The 27,414-nt window shown below is 40.2% G+C and overlaps 1 protein-coding gene across 1 annotated transcript; it reads left to right on the plus strand.

Annotated features, from left to right (window-relative positions):
- On the plus strand, positions 1-27,002 carry LOC128740489 (protein cappuccino). The gene is made up of 9 exons (XM_053836032.1): positions 1-403; positions 8,799-9,344; positions 17,158-17,781; positions 17,841-18,056; positions 20,845-21,011; positions 23,310-24,627; positions 25,513-26,448; positions 26,526-26,823; positions 26,882-27,002. Exons 1-9 carry the CDS (start codon positions 1-3, stop codon positions 27,000-27,002), a joined length of 4,629 nt encoding a protein of 1,542 aa, XP_053692007.1.
- Positions 27,003-27,414: the final 412 nt, after the last annotated feature.

Raw genomic sequence — 27,414 nt, forward strand, 5'->3', positions numbered from 1 at the left:
ATGGGAAACGCACAGACAGCCAGCTGTGAGAGCATCAAAGACGGCAGCCTCCAGAAGTTGCCGAAGCACAATCTAGTTAAAGGGCGGAGTTTCATGAAATTTGGCAAGAAAAAGCAATTACAATTGGATAATGGGGACGGCACGGCCACCGTGGCCATCGACTGCAGCAGCCGTTCCGAAGTGGACGCTGACAATGAGGATGGATTTTCGCATATATTGATCGACGCTAGGGGCGGTGGAACACCAGCACCATCACCCAACCACCCCGGTCAAGGTCAGCAGCAGCGCCAGCAGCTGTCACAGTCAGCTGATTCGCTGCTGGCGGAAAGTGCAGCGCTGAAGCGCGAATATGAGTTCATCTCCAGCAGCGAGTGCTTTGAAAAGTGCGCCAAAACAGTGGCAGGTAAGACGCAACGAGCTTGCTTCATGGAAAAGTTTTCTTTAATGATACGTGCAGGCACACCCGTTAGATTGTGCCATTGTTGGGTGAGCATATTTACCAGTGAGCACGCTCGCTAGGATGGTTCAAATTTATTTTTAATTCTCATTATTTAAATTGACGGACAAACGGGACGCTTTATAATATACCCATGTATTCGTGGGTTCTTGAATTTTATTGAAAGTCTAGAAAATGTTAATTAGGTATAACTACTCAAATAGTTAACAAATTAATATGCTCCTATTAATTAGGCAGCTGATTTTTTATTCTGGAAATTTTATGCGTATAAAATTCAACTAGGTATAATAATTATTTAACTTGTTGCTTTCTCTCATTTACATTTTATTTGTATTGCATATATTTGAACTGTCAAGTACATCGGCAATCTTCTTTGTGCCTGTATAGCGAATCGTTACGAAATTAACACCAACGCTGCTATTTGTATAATTGGAGGTGCATAAATTTACATTGAATTGCAACAATACTTGCCACTGCCTGCCTTGCGTGTTCGAGCAATTCAAGTACATAATTCTGCAATTAGTATTAAATCTACTACTAAGGAACATCTGATAAGTAGTAACGCACAACTATGTTACTGATCAATTTTGCTCCAAACATAATATTTGAAAAAGAAATCAGATCGAAATATAAAAAAAATTCAATACCTCTGTTTTAACGGAATGCATGCTAAATAGAAAACTCAACATTAATAATAAATTATTTATTATTGTATTGATTAGTTCTTTTGACATCTTCAAAATTACGAAATCAATAGCTGGATTAATTTGATTTTTACAATCGAATAATTTTCTAACATCACCATCAACAACAATTTTAAAAAAAATCAATTTGAATATTTTAGCTGTGAGTAATTCTTCACAAAACGGAGCCACTAGAACTGACACGAGGTCTTTAAATATTGAAATGTTTGTGCTCGATTGCTTGAAATGGTTAAAACTTGAGGATCACATTTTCAATAACTCGAATCAGTAGAGCACTCACTTGTCAAGGGGCCAACAGTTTTCAATAAAATATAAAATTACTTGTTTTATTAGCTTTGGTCATCGTACTATATGACTGAGTAGAGGCAAAAGGCAACCATACTAGTTTATATTACTTGACCAAAGCATCAAGGTGAAGCATTGATTTTACACCTCCACTTACCCCATTCTACTTTAAATATACGATAACTTTACAAACTAAGGTCCTATACCGAAAAATACGCACCCTCGATCATCGTGGAAAACACATAGCTTTTCTACTGCTAGTAATCACTGAATTCCACAGGCAGGCTTGCCATTTCCTCACTCATTGTGCAAAAAGCTGCTGCCACAAATGAGAAATTCATCCACGCAAAGCGAAACAGGCCTAAAATAAAGAGAAATATAAACAAACTTTAGTTTCTCATTGAGCGAAAAAGCAACTGCACGGGAATTCCAATGTTGCCCTATCTATCATCCACTATCATCCTATGTAACATTTTTTGCACTGTTGCCGCTGCGAGAAGTTTAAACAGTTTTTTTGTGTCCCATATAATGGGCAGCCAAAAAATGTATTCACATTTTGTTGCTCAGTTTACTCCTCAATGAGTAGAAGGCAGAACATCAATGTGCAGGTTGCTGAGCAATCGCAGTCAGTAAAAAGAGAAAAGTTAAAACAAAACGGAGCACAATAATTCGCAACTGAGTAGAGTGTGAGTTTTTCTCTTCTCTTTTTTTATTCTGAGGAGGAATCATTCCTGTCCACAGGAAAACACATGAATCATGGTTTAATGATAAAACACTTTGAAATGATCTGATATGAGCGACTAAAGGCGCTATAACCTAGGTTTAAACCAAGGGCAAGTAAGTAAATGTACTTGTCCCATCCCTGAGGGTCCGGAGTATTAATTAACATTTACTCCCAACGAAAATCAAAACTTAATCAACTTAATCATTAATCAGAAGCAGTTGGTACGAGACGTCCCCGTTTCTTCTTCCCCTGTTGATTCAGAAATGTAACTATGTACTTACTTTACTTTAGTGGCAACGGTCCGTTACCGATCCTGCGCCGAACGAATTATGGTCCTCCAGTACCATCGGTCCTGGGCTGCCGTTTTCCAATCCCCACGAACACCAGCTGAACGTGCATCGTCTTCGACAGCACACACCCACCGGGTACGGGTCTGCCTCGGAGTCTACGGCCTCTTCCTGGTTCTCTGTTGAAAATAGTTTTGGCTACTCTTTCATCGGGCATTCTGGCCGCGTGTCCAGCCCACCGCAACCTGCCACATTGCACTTCGTTTAACTGAATCGTACGCCGCTTTAAAGACCACAAACAGATGGTGTGTCTGCAAGTTGTACTCCCGAAACTTATCTAGCAACTGACGCAGGGTGAACATCTGATCCGTCGTGGAGCGACCCTCATGAAAAGCAGCTTGGTACTCGCCGATGAAGGACTTCGCTAACGGGCTCAGTCTGCAGAACAGGATACGGGAAAGCACCTTGTAGGCAGAATTGAGCAATGTAATTCCTCGATAGTTTTTACACTCCATTCGATGTCCCTTTTTGAAAATTGGGCAAATGAGGCCATCCAACCACTCCTCCGGCATTTGTTCTTCCTCCCAGATCCTGACAATGATCCGGTGGATTGCTTCGTACAGCCGCTCGCTCCCCCCTTTTAGAAGTTCAGCCGGGATACCGTCCTTCCCAGCAGCCTTACCGTTTTTCAGCTCACTGATTGCCTTTTCAACCTCCTCCTGTGTTGGTGACTCCACAGCTTGATCATCGCTTAGAATTCCTATCCTGTCCCTGCTGATCTCCGCATTTACCTCTCCATTCAATAGTGTCTGAAAGTGCTCCTTCAACCTGGCTGCTACCGCCGTTTTGTCGGTAAGCAGATTGCCAACACTATCATTGCACATCACAGGCATGGCAAAATTCCTGCATCTCACGGTTTTATAGAAACTCCGTGTGTCGTTGCTGGCGTATCGCTCCTCTGCGCCGGCGAGCTCGTGCTCCTCGTACTCGCGTTTCTTTAGACGATGGGTTCTTTTTTCCGCAGCTCTAGTTTCTCTGTATCTCTCTCTGTTTTGATGCGTTGCCGCAGTCAGCATGCGACTCCTGGCCTGGTTCTTTTCATCTGTCACTCACTGGCATTCGGCATCAAACCAGCTGTTACGCTGGTCGTGCCTACCACCTCTCTCGCTGCTGTTTGGATGGCACCATGGATGTTCCTTCACAGCCCATTTATATCTTCTTCTTCTACCTGCTGTTCTGCGATTCGCTGGTAAAGCTTCCTGGCGTACTCCACTGCTGCCGTTAACCGCTGGATGTTGAAACGCAGCGTCATCTCAGAGCGAGCTTTCGCCGTGTTCGACAGCCTTGTGCGAATCTTACTCACTACGAGATAGTGGTCAGAGTCGATATTTGGTCCACGACCGTACATCGATAACATCCGAAAAGTGTCGACCGTCAATCAAGACATGATCGATCTGAGAGCTAGAGTCTCCATTTGGATGCCTCCAGGTGTGTTTCCGAATATTCAAACGTGGAAAGTAGGTGCTACAGATGGCCATCCCTCTGGCTGCGGCAAAATTTACGAGCCTCAGACCGTTATCATTGGTCGACAGATACAGGCTATGTCTTCCAATAACTGGACGGAAGAATTCCTCCCTCCCGATCTGCGCGTATGCATCTCCGATGATGATTTCCACGTCGTGTTTTGGGCACTCTACATAGGTCCTCTCAAGCCTGTCGTAAAACTCGTCTTTAGCATCATCGGATTTATCATTTGTCGGTGCGTATAAATTGATTAGCTTATAGTTGAAGAATTTGCCCTTAATCGTCAACACGCATATACGGTCATCTACGGGCCTTCACCGGATAACTCGTTGTTTTTGTTTTCCCAACACTACGAAACCGACTCCATTTTCTGCTTTCTTACCGCCACTGTAGTAGATGTGGTACTTGAAAAAAGTGCCTGCAATAGGGTCTACTGCACGGAACTCTCTTTCTCCGGAATTTGACCACCGAACTTCCTGAATAGCAGCGATCTCCACTCCGAGTTGATGCAGCTCTCGAGCAAGCAACCCAGCCCGTGCCGGTTCATGGAGAGTTCGGACATTCCAGGTACCAAGTTTCCAATCGTTATCCCTTAATCGTTTCCTTGTCCCTTGCCGTGTCCTATACCGATTGTTCCGTCCTGAATTTCTTTGTTCGTTGTTCGTGGTAATTGAGTTTTCGGTATACTACCTCACTGGGGTCACGATTCCAACATCCCGCTGATGGGTCTGCCATCTTAGGTATAGCTTGCGGGACACAGCATTTCATATTCAGCCGCCCGTTACGAGACAGGGGCTGGGTGAGCCGCCCCTCACCTGGAGAACAGGCGCTCTAGTTCGCACCTCCTACACGGAGCGAAAAAGCTCCAGTTTGTTTCAAACAAAATGAATGTTGATTTAAACCTCAATAAAAGATTTTTATAACAACCTGAAAATATTGTTGTTTCAAAACGAGATTCTGTTTGAATCAAGAAAATAACAGTTTTGAATTAAAAGTAAAGAAATTTCAAATTTGAACTTAACATTGATATAACAATAAATATTTTCATTTCAATCATACATTTCAGTTTGAAACAAAACAAAATTTTTGTTTGTGCGTAAAACAACCATAAATATGGTTGCAACTACATCTTTATTCTCCGTGTAGCTTAGCTGCTTCAGTAAGTACATGAAGCATTTCCGGGCAAGGCCATCGACCGTCATCATTTGACTTATAGATCTGCGTGGAGGCGCCAGGTGGGAGCTTGAGAGAGCCAGAGCTATGTTTGACGCTCCTTTCAGGTAACTCTCTCCATTTCATACCCACAGTGGGCAGTGCACGATAATGATGCTATAATTGAAGAAACGGCCCTTTATCCTCAATACACACATTCTCTCGTTGAGCGCCTTCCAACCTATCACGCGATCCTGCATTCCGCCCAGCACTACAAAACCCGTTCCCAGTTCGTTGGTAGCGCCACCGCTCTGGTAAAACTGGGCCTTTCCGCCACGGATCTTTCATACCTTCTCTCCTTTGCGACAGATTTCCTGCAGAGCCACGATGCCGAGTTTGCGGGGTTCAAGCTGTTCAGCACCCGCTCGCAACCTGCGAAATTTAGCGATCTGCAGTTCCAAGTACCGAGTCTCCATTCGTCGTCCTTGTTCCGTCGCCTAGGTCGATGCCGAATATTCCGCTACGAATTTGCTTGTAAGTTTTTTTTAAATTTAGGTGTGTAGCCGTACTGGGGCAACACTACCGAGTCTCGTGATGGGGCTGCCATCTTATAGTGCTGAGACTCACTATACCTACTTCCCGGTTAGTATACGACCTTAGTTTCCACCGGGGTTGGTTACCCGATCTCCGCTAAGCAGGCTTGGCATACACTTTGCGCTTTGATTTTGCTCTTTTGATTACTGCTCCTCAGCCAAGCAAAATTTGAAAAAGTGATGTATGGGGCGTTTGTAGAATTTGCTTTTATCTACAATATTGCTGAAGTAAGCATTACTGTGCATTTTGTATTTATGGCGCTATAAGGCTGCTACCCCCTTGGTAACAAAAAGAGCGCTCTTTTTGCTACCAACGGCATTGCTGCCCTACAGCGCCGTAAATACTAAAGATAAAACTTCACTTTCTTCAACAATATTATAGATAATTACTAGTTCTACAAATGCCCCATACACCACTTTTTCAAATTCTGCTTGGGTGAGGAGCAGTAATCAAAAGAGCAAAATCAAAGCGAAAAGTGTATGCCAAGCCTGCCGCTAAGGTTGCTCGTATTCCGGCTGGTACCACGAGGAGGTCGGGATCGCAGTTGCTGGATAAGAGGCTAACGACCACTATGGGGTCTATATTCCGCATTATCCAGCCGTTTACCAACCATCTCCTCTCTCTATCTCCTAGCATAAAAAATGTTGTTGGCATCATCATTTCATTCATTGGTCTTTTAATATAGCCTTTTATGCTTTTGAGCATAAAGGCGCTAATTAAAGTTAAGTTGTAGGTAATAACAACACCGCCCCATGCTATTTTAACTGTGTGCTCTGCACTGAATATAATTTTTAAGATGTAGAACAACAAGATTTTGATCAACTTTTGTGATTGGCCTTCTGTCGAGCGTAAAATTGGCGGGACTGACAAATACTTCAAACTGACAACAAATACTCAAGCTGCATTCCAGTATAGTTTAACTAAATCGAACGTAAGGTAGGGTTTATTTCTAATTCCCGTCGTAGTAAGTAAAGCCATTTTAATTTTCATCATTTGTTGGATGGATTTATTAAATACTCCAAAAGTTCTTGTGCTGATTTGACTAAAACACACTTACCTTCCGATCCGTGAACTTTGAAATCACTGAAAAGCTATTATTAAAGCATATTATTGAAATTACGCAACTGACTTCATTTCTTAAATTCGTCGTACCGTTTTAAAATCCGTCCATCAAAATTTTTCATCGTCCGAACTAAAAATCACAACAATGTTTACGAAGCTAACGCGCATGTACAGTTGGATTTCGAATTTGGCAACAAATGCGTGTCGTCTATGTTGCCAAAATCGAAACCGTGCCAAAATCGAGACCCTTTTTAATATGAAAATATTGAATGTAAGTGCGTTAGAAATTGACTAAATGTTATTAATCAACGATTGCAACCTTTTTATGTTTACAAAATCCGTCAAGAGCTATTCGTGAGCTGCAAGTAAGTTTTTGGCGACCTGTGGTAAGACGTAGTCCTACGGCAATATAAATATTATTGTTCGAAACCGCAAACTTTTTTCCGTGGACACACTTAGAGCAATATTTCTTAGTCATTTAAAGTATGTATGCGGAAACTGACTGATTTTTAAGCATATTTTTGGGAGTAAAATATTTTGTGTTGCCAAAAACGGATACTTTTGTTGCCAAAATCGAATCATGCCAAAATCGAACCATGCCAAGTTCTAAATCCCACTGTATTTGTGTAGGACGGCATGACAAATGTTATTCTGCAAAATTTCTGCAGGTCAGGCAAGTTTTCCAAGCTGTAGAATAACGACAATACCTTGCGTGAGTTATTTTCATTTATGAATGACGGAAATTAAAACGACTAGTCGTCATTTTCTTCTTCGTCGAATGAAAAAACGTAGGAAATTTGGCTGGTAGGACTTCTTTAATGATAAAAAGCATTTAAATAGATCTCAGCTCACTTTGATTGATCGCGTATGATAGACAACAAACTAAAATATTAGGGACTAACTAGTTTTGCATTGTGTGTCATAAAAATGCTGATATTTTTAATAATTTGTGTTGCATAGGACGGGAAAAGGCAATTACGACGAAGCAGCAACATACCCTATTTAAATTCAGAACAATTCAACTTGTATGAGTAAATTTCTTGTATTTCAGTTTTTAAACATTACAATTCAAATGGTTCTAAAACTTATGGCACTGGCTACTGATTTCAGCCAAACTTTCTGATTGATTTAGCATAAATATATCAAATATGAAGACTGAATGATTCTCAGGCCTTGTGCCTATTGCAAGCCTTCTGAGTAATTCTTTTGCACATTTTGACATGTCTCGTTTTTGGCACGGACCAATTTAGGAAACACAAAATATTTCACTTCCAAAAATGTGCTTAAATATCAATCTGTTTTCGCATACAAATTTTGAATGGCTTAAAATTAGTGCGTCAATATCAGCATAAAAACAAGTTTGCAGTTATAGAATGTTTCGAAAGGTGACATTTTTTTGACGTAGTACTACGTCTAACGGAAGGATGTCAAAAGTGTTGCGACAGGTGTTGCCAGGTTATTAAACATAAAATCGCAAAAAAAAATCGTTGAATAATAATAATTAGTCAATTTTTTTGGTGAATGACCAACTGGTTAAAACCACTTGAACAATTAAAAAATAGTCAATTTTTGACATATTTATATTGAATTTTTCCAGATCAAAAAAGGGTCCTAATTTTAGCACGGTTTCGATTCGCACGGCAACACAGGCGACACGCATTTGTTTCCAAATTCGAACTTCTGCTGTATCGCAATTGTGTGCAGGCTACAAGAATTAATGTTGACTTGCTGAGTTTTTGCGAAAATAAACGCATCCCGGTAAACACGCACTGAATTTCTATTTACTCAGATAATATCCTTTATTTGTCACATAATTTGTCATATGTAGAAATATGAAAAAATCTCACACATAACTTCCGTCATTGGCATATATCAGAGAGAATTCGATTGCAAGATCAATCATGGTATCAAACTAGTTGTAAGACTACCTGTTTATATTGCGATTATCCGTTTCTTTTCCATGCACGATCATCTTCACTCTTTTTCCATGTTGTTTTTACACCGACCAGGAGCGCATGCGGCACAGCACATGGGTGATAATGGCCCTATCACGGCACCGCTAGACAAAGCCGATAGTGTGCATGACATAACCGAAGCCCGCGACGCCGCATCTATCGCACTACCGGAGGCCGCCGCGATCAAGGGTAACTCATCAACAACGATGACGACATCGACCAGTGCAGACAATAATAACAAAATCGGCACAAACGAGTCGCTGACCTCCATTGGCAGCAGCACCGCGATCAGCGCCACTCAGCCACCAGCGCCACCAGTACAAAGGAACCAAAACAACAACACATCACCAACACAGCCATCGACGGCGGAATCACTAAACAGCAACCTACCGGCTTCGGTTGCTGCTATAGCAACAAAGCCAAACCCAAACAGCCTCAGTAGCAAACTGGTTCTGAATGAAAGCACAACGAAGCAACAGATCGTCTACAATTACGATCCAAAGTCTGGATCACTTATAGTGACCACTGACTCCTGGAAACGGGCCCAATCACTCAGCGAGAACGTTACTTCAGCGCAAGGGTCACTGGAACAATGCAAAGGTAAGTGCTCAGATCACATCACCTAACTGCTCCATTTCGCCATGAATGTGGTGACCTAAAATACAAAACCAGTCCTCCATCTTGAAACACTGCATATCGTACCTTAAAAAGCTTCATCTGATGCAAATAACTGAACATCAAATAACTACATAAATAATCACCATTCGTCAACTTAGAGGTACTTCCCCGTTTAAAATTCACCCTAACAACCGCTATTATTAGGAAAAAGTGAGGGGAAATAAATTATAACACAAAATTGCTTGTACGCGTTTTCAACCTTGATCGTTTCGTTGATCCAATCTCGAACGCAATTCAACGCCTGCATCCTACACAATGTTTGTACGGCGAGCTTTGCGGTTCATTCACGTTCCAGACGTAAATATTTCGATAGATACCTCGCTGTCATTGGACGAGATCGATTCGTGGACTCGTGGTGATTGCCTATCTACTTTCAATATTCAAAGTAGCCTTATCAGACCACCTACCGACCGCCACCGTGCCGTGAGTCTGCGATTCAGTCGCCCGCCAGTAAGCTACCGAAAAAGTGGATGCTTGCAGTGCAGTGTAGATACCTAACGAACGCGTGCCGTACATCGTGGGCTCTCAGTTCAGTGCTCAGTTCAACAAACTTGCCCGTACGGGATTGCCGGTAAACGTCGAAAAAAAACAGAACTAACGGTGCATTAAGTAAAGGGCAGTGTTGCATAGCCAATTTTCAGTGGTTTAGTATCATTTTTATCATCGTATACGGTTGTGTAATTTCACAAACTTGATAAAAAGTTTCGATAGCGGACAATAGACAATACTGGCGTGAATATATGCTGTTCTTACTCTAAACATGTGTAACCTGTTGATGAGCATGACTCGAAGCGGAAATAATGATTGTGATTTGGCTTGGAGAAATTAAGTTGTTCAGAACGGTTGTTCAGAGATGACTGAAATAAAAAATTGCTTTTGTGCACTATGCATTGAAATTAAGCTTAAAAATTACGGTAAATTTTGAAGTAAGTGAAATGTCATGCGACTTTTCCCGAAAAGTGTTAAGTTCAGTGAAAGTGCAATGAAGTGTAGTGAAATTTATATTTAAAGCGGAAATCTGTTGGATTTCCCCCAGAGAAATGAGAGATATTTCAAAGCGGTAATTCCATGATCACCTGATTTGAAATAAACTTTTAACTGTGGCAATATGCAGTGTAGAGCGTAATCACTTTGCGTTTACATTGGTTAACTTTAATGCTGGAAGTATACCTAACGTTTGAATAACGTTTGGTTAGGTCAACACACAGTGCACAGGGTCAACACACACAGTGTGTAATTTGTAATAATTTTATGGTTATCAACCATGTAGATAATTAGACAAATATTCAAGTTTGGCTTATGGAAATCGAGTAACATGCGACTTTAGGAAAATAATTCTAACGGATCGAATTGTTAACTGAAATGCGAAGTAGTTTTAATAATGATGAGATAAAGATTTACAACGCGTGGTAAATTTCACTGGTGGCATCATTTTAATTTATCAGAATTTCTCATCTATTCGCGGAATTGGCAATAGTACAAGAATTGAATTCTTTAATATTCAAAAGAGACCAAATTAGATTCATGCAAAGATTTCTTGACATAGCACGGAACAAAGTTAGTGTAAAGATCTTTAGAAACGAAAAAATGTTTGAAATTTTTGAAATAAAACATTTAGTGATTATGAAAAAGTAGAGAAAAGCATAAAAGTATGTTCATAAAAGTATGTATTCGAAATAAATGGAATAAATTGTAGAAAAACCGTAACCGTCCTGACATGTCGGATATAGACGTATCAAGTGTTCTGATTTTGTTATGAAAGTTATACAAAGTTTAATAAGATCAGATTACTTCAGTTCGGTTTGTAGTAGTACTCAGATGACCCAAAAGAATATTTATCTAAATTATTTGATTTGCTTGTAAAATGCCTCGAGATTTGTCTAGTCTTCCGCTCGACCACAACATTATTGATCTATTGTAATGAAGGGTGTGCACGGCAAAATTGCAACACAAAAAATTAATTCGCAAAATTCGAGTTTTTATCGGATTGCTATCAATCTTTTAGGGCATCAAACGAAACAATTAAGCATAGTTTTAACGTCTTTATTTTATTAAATTTCGCCTCCAATTGCGAATGACCGTACTTTGGCCAAAACCCCACACATTAGATTTTGCATTACCTCAAAATCGACATGTTTTGCATATTTACCCATACTTTCTTCATTTCTTCGAAAGTTTTGACTACTTTAGGATGTTTCAGAAGATTCTGCTTCATAATAGCCTAGTATTTCTCGATTGGCTACACACCGGTGTGTTTGAGAGGTTGTGATCTTTCGGCACGAAATCGACATTACTTGCCTTTTGCCACTCCAGAACTGCCTTTGCGTAATAGCATGAAGCCAAATCCTACTAGAAGATCGTAGGACAGTAGTGAGACTTCAGAAGAGGCAGAAGCCGCTTTTGGAGACACTCTTTCAAATACACCGGATCATCATGGTACAGCATTCGTTCGCTAATTGCACTAATGAGGCGATGCGACTAGCGAATTTCGTTTTTTAATTGCACGATGGCTGCTAATATTTATTGTAAAACGTGATGCGTTATCACCGTAAAGAAATCTTCAGAGGCCTTCCCAAGTGCACTAGATTTTGGGAAAAACCTTTAAATCTTTACAAACGACCCAAAAGCTTAGTGAATAGGTTCCAATTCGTCAAAGTTTAACAAAATTTGTATTAATTTGTTTGTAATATATCTACGTAATGCAGAGAGAGAGTGTTTTTGGGCCACGCTGCATATTTGTTTATAGCAACCACCTAGGAAACCACGTGTAATTTGACAGTTAACTATTTTTTAATTGCACGATCGGGCAACTAGCGGACGTGCAATTAAAAGATGATTAGAGGACGTACAATTAGCGCACGAGTGCTGTATCACGAAAGTCGTATTCCGCTATCAACACGAACAAATTGCTTACCAAATCAAGAATTTCTTGCCAAACTGCGACTTCTTTAGTTTTCGGAGGTTCTCTGGAATAACAAACTTATCCTTTGCAGTGAAATACTGGTTCCCCGGAGTCTGGTTATAGTCCGCTTTCACGTAGGTCTCGTCGTCCATAACCCATTTTCGATGCACTTGTGCAGAACTTTTTCGCGAACGAGCTATTCTTTCGACGCTATTCTTTAGATCTTTGCACACCTGCTGTAAAGATTGACACAGTGTAAACAATGCACTTTGAACTTTCTCCATGCAAAATTTCGATCCATTTTGCCCAAGTCATAGCAATATTGAAGATGTTGCAATTTTATCGTGGACACCCTTTATTGCCCGGGTGCATGCTGTATTCTGCGCTGCATTTCTGCACCTAATCTTTGCTGAGTAAGCGACAAGCTTATATTTTAATTTATATGCGTGCCTTTGTGTATGAAAGGTTAGCCCTTCCTTCGAAGCCTGTCCTACTGTACCAAACCTATTTCGTCTCGTTAAAGTTGACATTGGCGAGTACTTCCGGTTCAGGATATTACCGCAATAGTTCCACATGGCTAATATAATAACAATTGGAAACCGTCTTCGGGAAATGTAGAACTCAGCATGAAGAAAGCGCAATGAGGGGCCTAAGAATAAACCTATGTTTAAGCCACTCGATATGGAATGGCCTTGATTCGAACCCAAGGCCATTGGCTAATCAAAGCAGATTCTGTATCCTTACGGCTACGGAGCCCCAAAGCCAACTTAATTTTAATATTTTTTTGAAACGAAGGTTCTACAATTGATGAAGGGACGGTAGGGAAAGAAATGAAAATTTTTGGTGAAGGTGCTATGCTTGACAAGTAGTCATTTTGACTCCTACCTTTTGTCCAATACTGGACCTTCCTGGACTGGACCCCCCACCCCTTCCTTTCCGCTCTTCCCCACCTTCACCAAAAAAAAGTGGAAAATATGTGCTATATACTGCGATTCCTAGAATCCTTGGTATAAATGTTTAACATTTTCTTTGGTTGACGATTCTCCAATTCCTGCTTCTCAATCTCTAATGACGAGTTCCATATCGTGTTTGTGTTTGATATATCGGACCTACCGCAGCTCCGTTAGAGTTTATTGTAGACACTTGTATTTGATGCTGAAGTAGATTTAACACTGGAATATGTTAGATATAACACTATCACCCTTGTTCTGCGAGGCGAGTGGCGTTACTAATTTGGAGTCACCGCGAATGAGGTGACAATTGTCACCTAGGTGATTCGCTTTATCACCTAGGTGACACGGTTTGTCACTTAGGTGACAGGGGTTCGTTACCTAGGTGACAGGGGTTCGTTACCTAGGTGACATGGTTGTCACCTAGGTGGCAGCACTCAATTCGCTGTGGCAAGTAACGCGAGTGACAATTGTCGTATTGAGTCACGTGACTCGCAGAATAAGGGCGTATAACACCTGAAAGAGAGGCGTACACTAGGTTTGCGTGCCACTTTCCTCATCCAAAATTTGGGCCACCGAACTTCCTGAAGTGCAACGCTCCATATGATTCCTAGTCGCTGTAGTTTTCAAATTAAACCGTGCCGATTCATAAAAAGTCCTGACACTATGCATTTCTAATCAATCGCCTTTAATCGTATCTGTGTTCCTGGCCATATTCTTTGCCATTTAATGCTTTATAACCTTCCAGATTACCGACCAACCTAGTGTTTTTTTCTTGACCTTCTGATGAGGTCAGGCAAAATTATTTTTTTTTGTAACGGTAGTTTTTCACAAGATACGGAAGGACGGTAGAAGATAGGAATAAAACAAGGGTGTTGATAGTGTCTAAACAAAACGGGACAAGGCGCGATGGGGAAATTAAGTAATGGAGAGTCATTGAAGCAACGCTTTAGAAGTTATGTGTCGCATACTTTACCCAAACTGGAAGATTCGCGGATCAAACCAAGCAACCAATTATAACCGGATTAAACGGCGTTTAGAGATGGGCGAACGGCTCACGAGTATAGATGCTATTTTCACAGATTTTTTCACACGCATAAATTTCCGACCCTATCATTTCCTCCGCAATATTCAATGTTTCTAGTACATTTTTTTCTGTAATATACATAGTTTATGACGTACTTTAATTATCAGACACATTGGTAGAACCAGAACTTACAGGAACTGACATATTTGGTGGGTCCCAAATTTATGCGGGTGAAAAAATCTGTGAAAATGGCATCTATTCTCACGAGCCGTTCAAATGAACCGTTTCACAAAGAAGAGCGTTCAAACGAACGGCTCTTGAATAAGAACCACGGTTTTTCAAACGCACCCGAAGGTGACTCGAAGTTTGCTTCGGAACTGCCAACCTGCCGAACAACGAACTGCGAGCCATGAACCGCTCATTTGAATCGGTTCGCAGCAGCAAATCAACGGTTCGGAGCCGCTCACACAAAAGAGCTGTTTTGCCCACCAAATTAAACCCACTTCTCCTCCTGGGCCCTGGTGGATCGTCGGTATTGGTTAATCTTTGAACCACATCGGGCTGGATAATGGATAAATAAGGGGGTTGTGGAATCTTCTTTTATTTTCCTGACCGATTTTCAATATTTTTCACCAACCGATCGGAAAATCTTCTATGCGTTGACCTAAATAAAGAAAACTATTAATTCTTAAGTGTGCACTATTGAAAAATTGAAACTAATTAACCATTCTCTAACTAAAGATCCCTGTTTCGAGATTGGTTGGAAAAGATGTCATCAAAGTGATGTTTTACACCCTTAGTATTCAGTCAATTTCCAATAGATTTCAAAGATATTTGCACTAATCGGTTGGAAATTCTTCCATACTGTTGAAAAATTGAAAATAATGATACGTTTTGTCAAGTAGTTTACTATCATGAAATTCTGACTGTATTTTAGTGATGATGTAACGAATAAACATTAGTTTGCAAGCAATGAATTACAGTTGCTACGGATTTTAAAGTATACGTTTCTAGCAGATGCCTTTAGGATCTATCAGTATAACATTTTTTAATAACTTGTCACAGACTTCAATTTCGTAAACCAAAGTATGCCCATTATACAAAAATCATGCAACAACTAGATCAACGTAGTCCTACGTCAACTTTGCGGTCGGATCCAGAACTCCTCTATTTTTTCAATACTTCTTATCGATTATATGGACGACGATTTTGTTGAAGCAAGACTTGCCAACACTGCGAAGTTTTTTCATAAAAAGAGGTCGCGGAAAAATCTGTTTTGGTACTGGTCCCTTACTTAGTTTTTTTCTTGTTCAAATATCCAGTGTTCTCCTCCAAGCAAGTTTTAAACATCTGAAAGAAGCTACATCTAGCAAATGACAAAAATGCCTGGCATTGGGTGGGAGCATTTGAAATTGTTTATTACTGTCCAAATAGTTCTTAGTTACTTGACAGGTGGGTTCCATTGAAACGTTATCTACGATGATAACATTAAGTGGAAGCATAAACAACATATACCGCAGAAGCAAAACTGTTTGCGGCAGCAGGAAACCTAACTGAATTAGAGCTTACTGGACGGTTTAATACACCATTAGGTTGTTTTTAATTACATATTTTTTGGTTCATTTTGGTTCAACGTAAATGGTTGTGTTTTCACCGTAATTCCGGTGAGCACATCAGCCAATTTATCGAAGCATGAGTTGCTCAAATCCGGATTAACTATGGCACGACTTCTTGTTATACTTGGTGACTGACATGATGACACGAATTTTATGCGTTTTTTCAAGATCCGAACCCGACAAATCGAAATTTACTGGACAGGGGCATAAAGTTTGCGGTTAGAAATATTGTTACTTTGGTACTCGCGCACTCAATAACTGCTGATGCTGAATGACATTTCTAGTTAACAAGAGGAATAGGGTCTCAAGCAATCTAAATGATTTCTAAATGGTTCACTTCTTCACCTAGCTTGGTCTGATATCGTAATTGTGGCAGCGTTGTAATTTAACCTACTACTAAAATTCAGTCAATTTGGCGTATCGGAATATTTCAATTCAATTATTCACTAACTTTTAAATGTAAACAAATATGGATATCCGTAGATAGTGTTGCCAAAAGGTTTTCCGTATCTGAAGTTTTTGGAGCGTCTTAGTAGAATACGAAACCTGAAATTAATAAAAAAGAAAACATTCCAATTAAATTCTACTATGTATATTTATTCGCGACAGATATGTATTTCACCTAAGACTTGCAGGCTTCCTCAGTGTCTCAGTAGTTCGAAAACAAACACAAATACCAACAAAAAAAGCTTGTTCAAATACGTCGATTAGTTTCCGATAAAATAGTACATAAAGCTGTAAATTGTGTATACTATACATGAATATTACTATACATAGATAATTTATAATTGAGATAATTTAAGAAGCCATCCGCCCCGATTCCAGAATATCATTTTCTTTTTCAATTCGATCAAGATTTTTTAACAATGAGCTACCCGTTAGCAGCATCGCGAAATCAGTAATAATATTTATTTCAAATTTTGCAAAGAGAATAAAAAATAAACCACAGTATTTTTAATTAAAAGGTGCGTTCTTTGGTATTCACGGGTATCGAACAAAAACTTAATAATTACTCAATCTAATTACGATGTGAAAGAAAAGTTATAATCCTATACAATTTTAATACCGTATACGTTTCAATAACTAACCTCTTCTAATATTTACAACTTACTTGACGAAAAAATATTATTAATGTTTTGCCTCGACGATGAAGAAATATTAGGAATTCCACCTAAATGCCAAAAATTAGCTTCATAATAGTTAATATTCTTGATCTAAACATTTTGTTTTTTCCACACAGACCGCCCCGGCAGAGTATTCCACTTGCTTGAACACAACACGTCGTCCAGTTCGGATTCCATTTTTACCGATCCATCCACACCGGTCGGACCGTTTGCTACGGAAATCAATCAAGCTTACTACTCCGAGGAGGATCTTGCGGCCGCACCTGACGAAGAAGAATCGACTCCGGTCCGGAAGGAGCCAACTACCGCGGCCATCAAACTACAGCAGCTCAGTGTGCACAAGATTGAACCGATCGATCTGAGTGCGAATCAATTAGCCGACGATAATTGGCGGGAAAAGCTCACCATCACGAACGTTTCGAACATTAGTGTTAAAAGTAGCAACGACAAATGGCTAGACAATTGTCATGTGGAAGCCGTAAGCAATATCACCTTGGACGGGTGCTGTGAAGAAAACGTTGTAATTGCAGAGAACACTGTGGAACACAATTGTGTGGAAATGGCATTAAACTTGCGCAATAATGTGGTGACCCCTTGTGCCACTGTACACATTCAAAATGCCGACACAGTCACTACGCCGACGGAAGAAACTAAGGATAAGAGCATTTTCAACGTTGCGCGGGTCAAGAAAGTTGAACTCACCGAGATAAAAACTCCTAACTCTCTTTACGCAACCCCTCGTAAGTCATTTTTTCACTTTAAGTTATTCATTGAATACATTTATTGAGTATGATTCTAGTTCCGATTACGCAATCCATCGAGCGGGTCAGTTCCGTTTCTAGCGACCAGCAACAGTGGACGACCCCGAGGTTGTCAGTAGGCGAGGGCAACGTTCTTCGGAAGGTGGTATCGTTGTCCTCCGGAAAGGTCGGCGAAAGTACCCCAGTCAGCAAAATCTCTCGCCCCACGTTTGTTCCAGAGAAGCTCAACTTTTCCGCCTACGAAAAGTTTGAAGGTACGTACTGGGATCAAAAATACCCACCTAATTTTAACCAAATTAAGTGTTATTTCACTAATTAAATTTTAAGAATCGAATAAAATTGAAATTATTAGGGGTTATTAGCAAATTAATCCTAATGGGCTTTGTATTACTCACACTAAAATTTGGCAAGCGTTGTAATCTACAAAATAGACATCTTTTTGGATATCAGAAGGTTAAGAGAATATTCTCTACTAAATTGGCACAATCCATTAGAATTATTAGTTGCACGCGTTTTTTGTAATTAATTGACATGAGATAATCGGTTACCATTACCATCATTAATCATTACCGCGCAAGCGTAAACATCAATTCATATCAGTTTTTGTTCGATACGAGGCTTCTCATGGAATAACTGGCGATTTTCAGAACCAACAACGTTTCTTGTTGACTGTCCCACTTATCAAAAAATGTGCGTCATCCCTCATGATGATTTGACACCATTATTTTCAGCTCAATAAATTTCACATAAAGCAGTTCCGATGTCAAGTTTCATTGAATTATTCGAATGTTTGTACCGTGAACGTACCATATTCTGCGCAGTTAAGACATTTTTCTGATTCTTCCGCTATTCTAAGTATTCTAGATTTAAATTAACAACGTGGATATCAGCAACGTGTAGTGCTACGGTCTATAATATCGGGTGAAAAATATGGGAATTATAAGTCGACCAACAATTGAGTATATTTTTCGTTTTGTAAACTTATCCACGGTGCCTAATTCTGCGCACTTTCTTGCCCATGTTCCTAATTCTGCGCATGTTTGCTCCTAATTCTGCGCACCCAGAAAGTGAAAATAAATACTCCTGCCATGCTGTTTATGTCTTTATACGCTGAAAGCACACCAAAAAATTCGGCATTAGACATTACCATAATTAAATCCATGATCCGGCCTTCTTGTGCTGTCCGGGTGGCATAGGAATATTGTTATCATTTTGATTGCCTCATATTAAATATATTATTCTCGATTACGTGAAGGGCGAATTGATTCGGGTTTTCTGCATACTAAACATTACACTTTAGTCTAATACTAAGAATTGTGTTTTCATACAGAAACCACTGCCCCACTCTCTGACAGCCCCATGAGGTTGGACATTAAAAAAAATAGAAGACATGGTTTCATGAATTGGCGCTCGTAGGTTCGGACCCCGAGACACAGCACAGGACTCCAATCAATGCAAGTTAAAGATTCTACTTGAATTTTCATGCCTCTATACCTCAGCCATTTGGGTGAGGTTGCGTATTCTTTCACGATTTCTTCGTAGGATACATTACTGCGCAGAATTTGGAATATGGATAAAAAATCTGTGCCTAACTCTGCGCATTATTGCATCGCATTTTTGAAAGGAAAGTAATGCATGCAATCACTCTTTTTGTCTAAAACATGACTAAAACTAATTATTCTTTCTAATTATGCTGGGTAATTTGATCATTGCAAAGAATTTCGATCATTAATTTGTTAATTTTCTAGAAGGACAATCTTAGCGTTGGTGCTAACGACGATGCTTTCTGCCATATAAAATACTTTCAGTTTCACGTTAAATTATTTCGCTCTCAAATATTATGGCCCGTTTGTGAATAATGATGTAATATTCAACAGACATTTATAAAAAAATAACACAATGATCATAGTTATGCACAATGTTAAAAAATACTTATATAAAGAAAAATGCGCAGAATTAGGAGCTGCGCAGAATTAGGAGCGGTCACGGTAAATAACTTCGAATCTCATGTCGATTGACAAATTTACTCGTGTTTGCAAGTTACCTTAACTAAGGACCTCCTCTGAATCAAGTTAGTTATCAACTTAACGTATTAACGCATATTAATAATTAATATGTAATAGTAATAAACGTAATGGCTCTAATGTTTTACTATAGCATTTAAAAAATCGTTTTGATCTATTTATAGTCAGCCGGAATTCATTATGAGATATGATAACGCACCGGTTTCATTAGATACTAACCACTACCAATATCGTATTTTATCCCTCATATATCCGTCAACTCGATAGTAATAGTAAATGAAAATTTCCGATAAGGCACTTTTGACACACAAGAGTTAACATGAGCATACAAAAAAAGTTCAGGACCGGTTGAGTGCTCGCTTCAAATCAGTTTCAGTTCAAAATACAAACACCCCCGGTGAAGAGATAAATTCATTTGTTTTTTATTTTCCTTTGCACGCGCGAACGTTTTGTAGTCGCGAAAATGAGTGATATCGCAACCGTTAGGCAAAAACACTTTAAAGAGAAACTTTTTCCGGAGAAAAAGTTTCTCCATTTTACCGAATTTACCGAGACCCGCGGAGATCGAGCCGAAAAGTTTCGCATTCTGCTGAGACATTATTATCGGAATCGAATCGAAACATCGCGTAGAAGGTCGCGCCGCCGTTTGCAGCTAGAGTGGAAAAAACCTCATTTTAAGTGCGAAATCTTTAAAGCTCTAATTAGACGCGTAATCTACCGTGAAAAATTAGTTCTCGGCCAAAGTATAATTTGGCTCTGCCTGATTTACGAAACCCGTGTGTTGGTTGTAGTGTTTAGTGAACGATATCCATGCTACAAGTTGTACCAACCTAAACGGTCTCTTCCCACTAACAGCAGCACCGTTGTTGTCGCTGCTTCAGCTTATCAATTGTTGTCTACTACTGATAATAAAGTTTTACCTACAGAACTTTGTACGCGATTTGCGTCACCCGCCGGTGATGTCTCGATAGTATGATTAACCTACCGCTGCTGATTCTGTTCCCTTTCATTTTTGTAGGTCAAATGTTGATGAATTGGCTTGCGTCTACACTTCAGTTCACCAACGTAACGGTCAACGAGCAGGAACTGCACACGGTAATGTTGCAATATTGCACGAACCTGATGGTGGCCGGCGTAATCAAGCAGATCCCGGATAAATTGGCGCCACTCCAGGAAACGTTTCGGGTGAGTAATCGAATCCGGCTTCTGGTTGTACAATTTAAGGGAAAATTTTCACTTGAGAATTGCTTTTAGTTGTTATAGTAATTTTGTTACAAAAACAACTCTATATTGAAACGTTTATATAAAAACTTATATATTTGAAACCGACTGCTCCAACTACTCGAATTTCATCGGATTTTCAGTTAGTTACTCTAGAGTTATATAGCCTAGTTAGTTAAAGCCTGGAAACCGAACCGAAACCGAAACAGTAAACTGCTTGCTGCTTCACCGAACTCGAAGAATTTTTCGATAACGCTAAAGATTGGAATCGTAATGATCTATTCAATTAGCCCATAGGAGGTGTGCATTAGGAGCAGCTAAGCGCAGCGTTTGATCCGGAGCGGGCAGCTGAATTAAGAAACGTGCTATCTCGGCATCAAACAACTACGGAAATTTAAGCAAATACGGATCGGAATATTTGACATCGACCTAGCCTACGAAACAAGGACGACGAATGGAAATTCGATACTTGAAACTGCATATCGCTAAATTTCGCATGTACTCGAACAGCTTGGATTCCGCTAACTGGGCATCGTGGCTCTGCAGGAAATCTGTCGCAGGGAGAGAAACCTTGGAAGATCCGCAGCCAAAATGCCAGTTTTACCAGAGCGGTGGAACAACCATGGAGCTGCAAACGGTCTTCGTAATGAAGGGCAGAATGCAGGATCGCGTGATAGATTGGAAGGAGATCAACGTGAGGATGTGTCTATGTAGAATAAAGAGTCGTTTATTTAATTACAGCAGCCGTGACGTGCACTGCTCGCATGGAGGTAGACCCGACGATGATAAGCAACGGTTCAATGCGCGGATGGAGGCAACGTACGATAGCTGTTCGCCACGGGACATCAAGATTGTCATCTGGGATGTGAGCGCCCAGGTCGGCAGGAAAGAAATGTATAAACCGGTGATATGATCCCACAATCTGCACATCGACGTGACAAGAATAATGGCCAACGATGTTAAAATTTTGCAGCAACCCGAGATCTGGTGATCCAAAGTAGCTTTTTCCAATGCAAAAATATTTACAAAGCTACCTGGCGATCACTCTGATTGATTGTTTCCCAGTGTTGTTGGTCCTGGGTAGCCGCTCCCCAATCGGCTCGAAAACCAGCTGCACATGTTTCTTCCTCGACAGCAAACATTCACCGGGTGCAGGATATATCCTGTAGTCTGTTATTCTTCCTGGTTCTCCTGGTAGTGTTTCATCACACATTTAATTTGCTTGGCTTTGTCTGATTGGGTGATTTTGTTGCGAATTTTATCTTGATCTTATTGTGCTCAACTTAACCAAAAGTACTTTTTTCTGCTTCGTAGACTTAAGTTTACATAAATTAACTTAGAATTTAGAATTTCAACATTTGAAGAGAGACCAAAGCGGCTTAGTATTTAGTTTCGCAATATTCGTTTCGTTTCAATCGTGCTTCAACTGCGCTTAACTCCTTATTCGTTTAATTTTAACCCAGTTCTGTTTCATAACAATCAGCATTTACCAAAATCAGTTTGAGTTAAATTAGACGCATCCATGAACACTTCCCAGGTAACCAATAAGCATTAAAATAAGCAGTAAATCAGTCGTTTATTAGCATCCCTGGCGTTTTATACTGCAGGTTGTTGTTTATCAGCTTTTTGACTGCATAACTGTTGCAAATTGGCATCCAAAATTCTATTTAAATTCTTCTTGTTGGTAACTAGCTGCAAATAAGCATTGTCTGCACTATAAGAGGGCTAGCAGTAAAGTAGCCGCGTATTTTGCCAAAATAGCATTTAAGTAGTATTTAAGGCAACTTAAATGATTATTGGCTTGTTTTTAAATTGCATTGGAAATGCTTATTGGTTACCTGGGTTTGTTTGAAAAGTCGCCAAAATTTAGAATTCATTAGAAAGCTTGGCAACTAACGAGTATATTCTAGCTATTTGAAGTTAGCGTCATTGCTGATTTATAAATTTGAGCAATTTGGTTACTTAGTAGCTTAATTGGAAATCACGGCTTATCCAGTTTTGTTACACTCTTCGCCCGCACCTAACAATTGAGTACGATTGTTCTTCACCCAGCAGCAGCAGCAGCGCAAAGCAGTAATCATCATCCCACATAAGAAAATGGTGATGATGATGATAATATGCACTAACAAGATCGGGTTCATTTACGATTTCACAATTTAGTGGCCGTTTGAACAAAATGCATTTGGAACGAACTGTTCTTTATTGAATTTATGTTTATGTTTTCCTGTATATTAATATATCTTTTTTCCTCTTTCTGAACAGCCAAACCTTATGTACCAATGGACACACACAGAGGTACCCTCGCCAGCACCACTGACACCGGGCCGTTTGGAACCGCACGTTGTTTGGCCGCACGTAGTACCATCCGTCGAAGCAACCAAATCGGCCGCACATTCCACTACGGGTCCCACGGAAAAAGTGGATCTAAGCGAAGAGTCTTGCATGACTGCGAAAACCAGCACTCCCAAAACGGACCCCAAATCCAAGACCGACTTTAATGTGGAAGATCTGAAAAACAAAGTGACCAGGTGTGAAACATTGAGTGATGTGAAGAAACTGATTCGAACATTACTGATTGAAGCAGAAGCTGCTGATACAAGTCAAGTAGAGATCGTTGAAGGGAAAAATCGGAAATGTTTGCTCAGTGATTTGTTGAATGAAAGTGAAGTGACAATCTATCCAGTAGAGCAAAAGAACACACAACACGAACGGGAAGCATCGACTAGAGTACCACCCATGGCTCCTCCACTTGTTAGTAGCGAAGGGGAACAGGAAACACCACGTACTAATGGAAAACTTTTGATTGAATGTGATTCCAACAGCAATAATGCAAGCTTACCTAACAGTATTTCTTCTAACCGCAAAGAATGTTCCTTGCCACACGTTAATACTAGTGATAGCATCAGTAACCTGACTAATGGCACCGTGTTTAATAATAATTTTAACGAGGCTAACAGCTCAAACTACGTTTGTAAAAACTGCTGCAAGCAGATCGTGCGGTCAACCGAAAACGAGAATCTCATTGGAAGCATATCCAATTCAATCTCTGCTCAATCAAAAAATGTTGTCACTAAAGAAACTCAAACTGACTTAGAGCATGTAACTGTGAAAGCTACCGCACCAGCTCCCCCATGCCCTCCTATGCCCCCTCCTCCACCACCTCCCCCATTACCATCCCTTCTATCAACTGGTCCTCCGCCACCGGCACCGCCTCTTCCACCGCCGCCGCCACCACCACCTCCTCCAATGTTAATACCCCAGGCTCCTCCTCTTCCACCGATGCCGCCAGGTGCACCACGGCCTCTCGGCAGTGCTCCGCCTATACCGGGTGCACCTCCCTTGCCACCACCACCACCACCGCCGTTTGCTGCAATTCCAGCGACTTCCGTACGCCCAGGAAGCGGACCATGTGCACCACCACCGCCGCCGCTCGTCGCCGTTGTAGCTCCCACGGGACCAGGTAAATTACCGTCAAACACTGCTCACGCTCAGAGCGGCCCCGGCCATGCGGCTGCGGCCGGACCTCCACCGCCATTACCATTACCAATACCAACGCCCGGAGGATGGTATCAGACGAATAGTAAGCGTTTTTGTTCAACTCCTCTCCACCGCCTTCACAGCGAATTTTGTAGAGGTTTTTTTTACTAAGTAGCAACTTTGAGTTGATTTTTCGAGTAACTTAGTTTTTAGCGTTGTGTTCTCTCTTTGTTTTTGCCGAATGATAAAATCAGATTGCAGTGTTTTTGTGTCCTATTGTAGTTAATAGGAGAAACATTCACACAAATATTGAAAGCAGAATTTTGTATTTGAAGCTCTTCTCCAGTAATCCACAAGTATTTTCCTTTGGCAATTTTAACTTACGTTACAATGACCTAGTGTGTAAAATTTATATGTTTTTGAGTTTGCCGTATAAATGTTCTTTTTATCAGTCTGTTCGAAAAACCACGTAAATTTTGACTGAAGACAAGATCTAGTTATTTCGAAACATTTCTGATTTTATCATCATTTTCAAGTTTAAATCTATTTTTTATTCTTTTTAGCAACACGTTTTAGTTCTTTTTATGCAAACTAGACGAATTCAGCCATCCAAAAAATTGACGCTCCCAGAAGTAGAATAATAAGTTATTATTCCAGTTGGTAGTAAAACAAACTTAATAACGGTCGTAGCCCTTTTAATATTGGACTTCTCCTCTACGTGGTGTATGGTAGATCGATATTTGTCTAATCCACACGAATGCTTGTCCATTGACACGTTTTCGTGAACCAATCCCTAAAACTGTGTACATATTAAACTTTTTCCTAATTTTTAACGTAATCACCAGATTTTTTTCTTGTTTGATTTAAACAAAAGACAATATGTATAGTCAATGTCACACCAATTCACCCTCACTATACCTTAAATGTGCAACTGATGTGTAGAGCTATTATGTTAACAATTCCAGTACTAAACTTCTACCCATTCCAGCTCTTCGGAAATCTGCCGTTAATCCCCCCAAGCCTATGAAACCTCTCTACTGGACTAGGATAGTGGCACCAAAGATCAGTCCAATTACCGAAACGGACTCGAGCAGTGAGATAGCGGAACCGGAGGTTAAGCTCGCCCTTTGGCAAGAGCTGGAAGAAACCAATCTGGATAATTTGGACGAATTTACCGAGCTCTTTTCCCGACAGGTGGTGGTTCCAAAAATTAAAGAGAAAGTTGAAAAACCTGAAAAAACCCTCAAGGTGCTAGACAGTAAACGATCACAGAACGTGGGAATCTTTGCCAAAAGTTTACACGTCGATTTCAACGAAATTGAGTTCGCTATCTACCATTGCGATACTTCGGTAGTCAATTTGGAAGCCCTGCAAAAGATTATGGAAATCAAAGCTACTGATGAAGAGCTAGCACAAATCAAGGAATGTGCTGAGGGAAATGTGCCCTTGGATCCACCGGAACAGTTCCTTTTGAGAATCTCTAACATTTCTTCATTCTCCGAACGAATTTCCTGCATCGTCTTCCAGGCGGAATTCGACGAACATTATATCACGGTTACTAGGAAGTTGGAAACAGTGAAACATACCTGTGAGTTTCTGATAGAAAATGAAGAGCTCAAGCATCTGTTTTCCATTATTCTAACTCTCGGTAACTACATGAACGGAGGCAATCGAACGCGTGGTCAGGCCGATGGATTTGGGTTGGAGATTCTCGGCAAACTGAAAGATGTTAAATCAAAAGACAACAATATTACGCTGCTACATTTCATAATCAAAACATACATTAGCCAGTGCCGCAAGAACGGACAGCTGCTGCATGACGTTAAGCTACCAGTACCGGATCCTGGCGATCTGGATCGAGCCGTTCTGGTCGACTTTGATGACTGCAAAGCTCAGCTTAATACGCTGAAATCGAAAACTGACGGTAAGTGTGTGAAATCTCCAAATTATAATTGGTCTGGTCCACTTAAGACTGTTATTTCACAACTATTATCGTTTCAGACTGTCGCCGAACTACAGATGCGGTCATTGCGAAATCCACAGAAAGCAACATTCATCCATTCAAGGAGAAAATGGAAGCCTTTATCGAGGTGGCGACCAAACGAATTGAGAAGCAATATCGCAAACTGGACGAGTGTCGGGAGATTTTCACCAAGACGATGATATTCTATAAATTCACTCCTAAGTCGGGCACGCTAGAGGAGTGCAAACCGGAGCTGTTTTTCGAACCATGGACGTCTTTCTCGCATGACTTTAAGAACATCTTTAAAAAAGAAATTTTGCACCTCTCAAATGAACTGTGAGTATGACATATATGTGTATTCCACAGATTTCAACCATTACTCACTATCTTACAGATTGAAGAAAACGAAGCGACCGCCTCCGAATGCATCCAGCAGTCAAAAACAGGCATCATCGGGTAAACTCAAGGCGGGATCCTTGAAAGAGCGCCTAAAGCGGCTGAGCAGTAAAAACTGATAAAACTGGTAGACTGCTACAATGTGACTAAAAATTCAGCACAATATACGCTTATATCAGAAAATTGCATTAATTGACGTAACGTAATTGACATCGGACACTGACATTAAAATCGTTATAGACTTCACCAGAAGCGGTACTTATTGCTACTGAAAATAAGCAAAAATGATAGATTGAATAAGTCAGAGATTCTATTTTAAGGTACGAGAGAAAGTATTTAACAGCAAAAAAGATAATCAATATAAAACTCTTCACCTATTTATCTAATAAACTGCATACAGTAGAGATTTGATATTGACAATACAGATTCAATAGCCCCAAAATCCGAATTCCGAGACCAGCCACAATTATAATTGACTCCATTATACAAATCTGCAAATTGTATACTTGAAAAATAACCGTAGTTTTTTTC

This window comes from Sabethes cyaneus, chromosome 3 (genome assembly GCF_943734655.1).
Source record: "Sabethes cyaneus chromosome 3, idSabCyanKW18_F2, whole genome shotgun sequence".
In the NCBI taxonomy this organism is placed as follows: Eukaryota; Metazoa; Arthropoda; class Insecta; order Diptera; family Culicidae; genus Sabethes; species Sabethes cyaneus.

Coding starts and splice junctions, on each gene's coding strand:
- LOC128740489 (XM_053836032.1), top strand. CDS start 1: ATGGGAAACGCACAGACAGCCAGCTGTGAGAGCATCAAAGACGGCAGC. Junction 21,012..23,309: donor CACTCCAGGAAACGTTTCGG/GTGAGTAATCGA, acceptor CTTTCTGAACAG/CCAAACCTTATGTACCAATG. Junction 24,628..25,512: donor AGGATGGTATCAGACGAATA/GTAAGCGTTTTT, acceptor TACCCATTCCAG/CTCTTCGGAAATCTGCCGTT.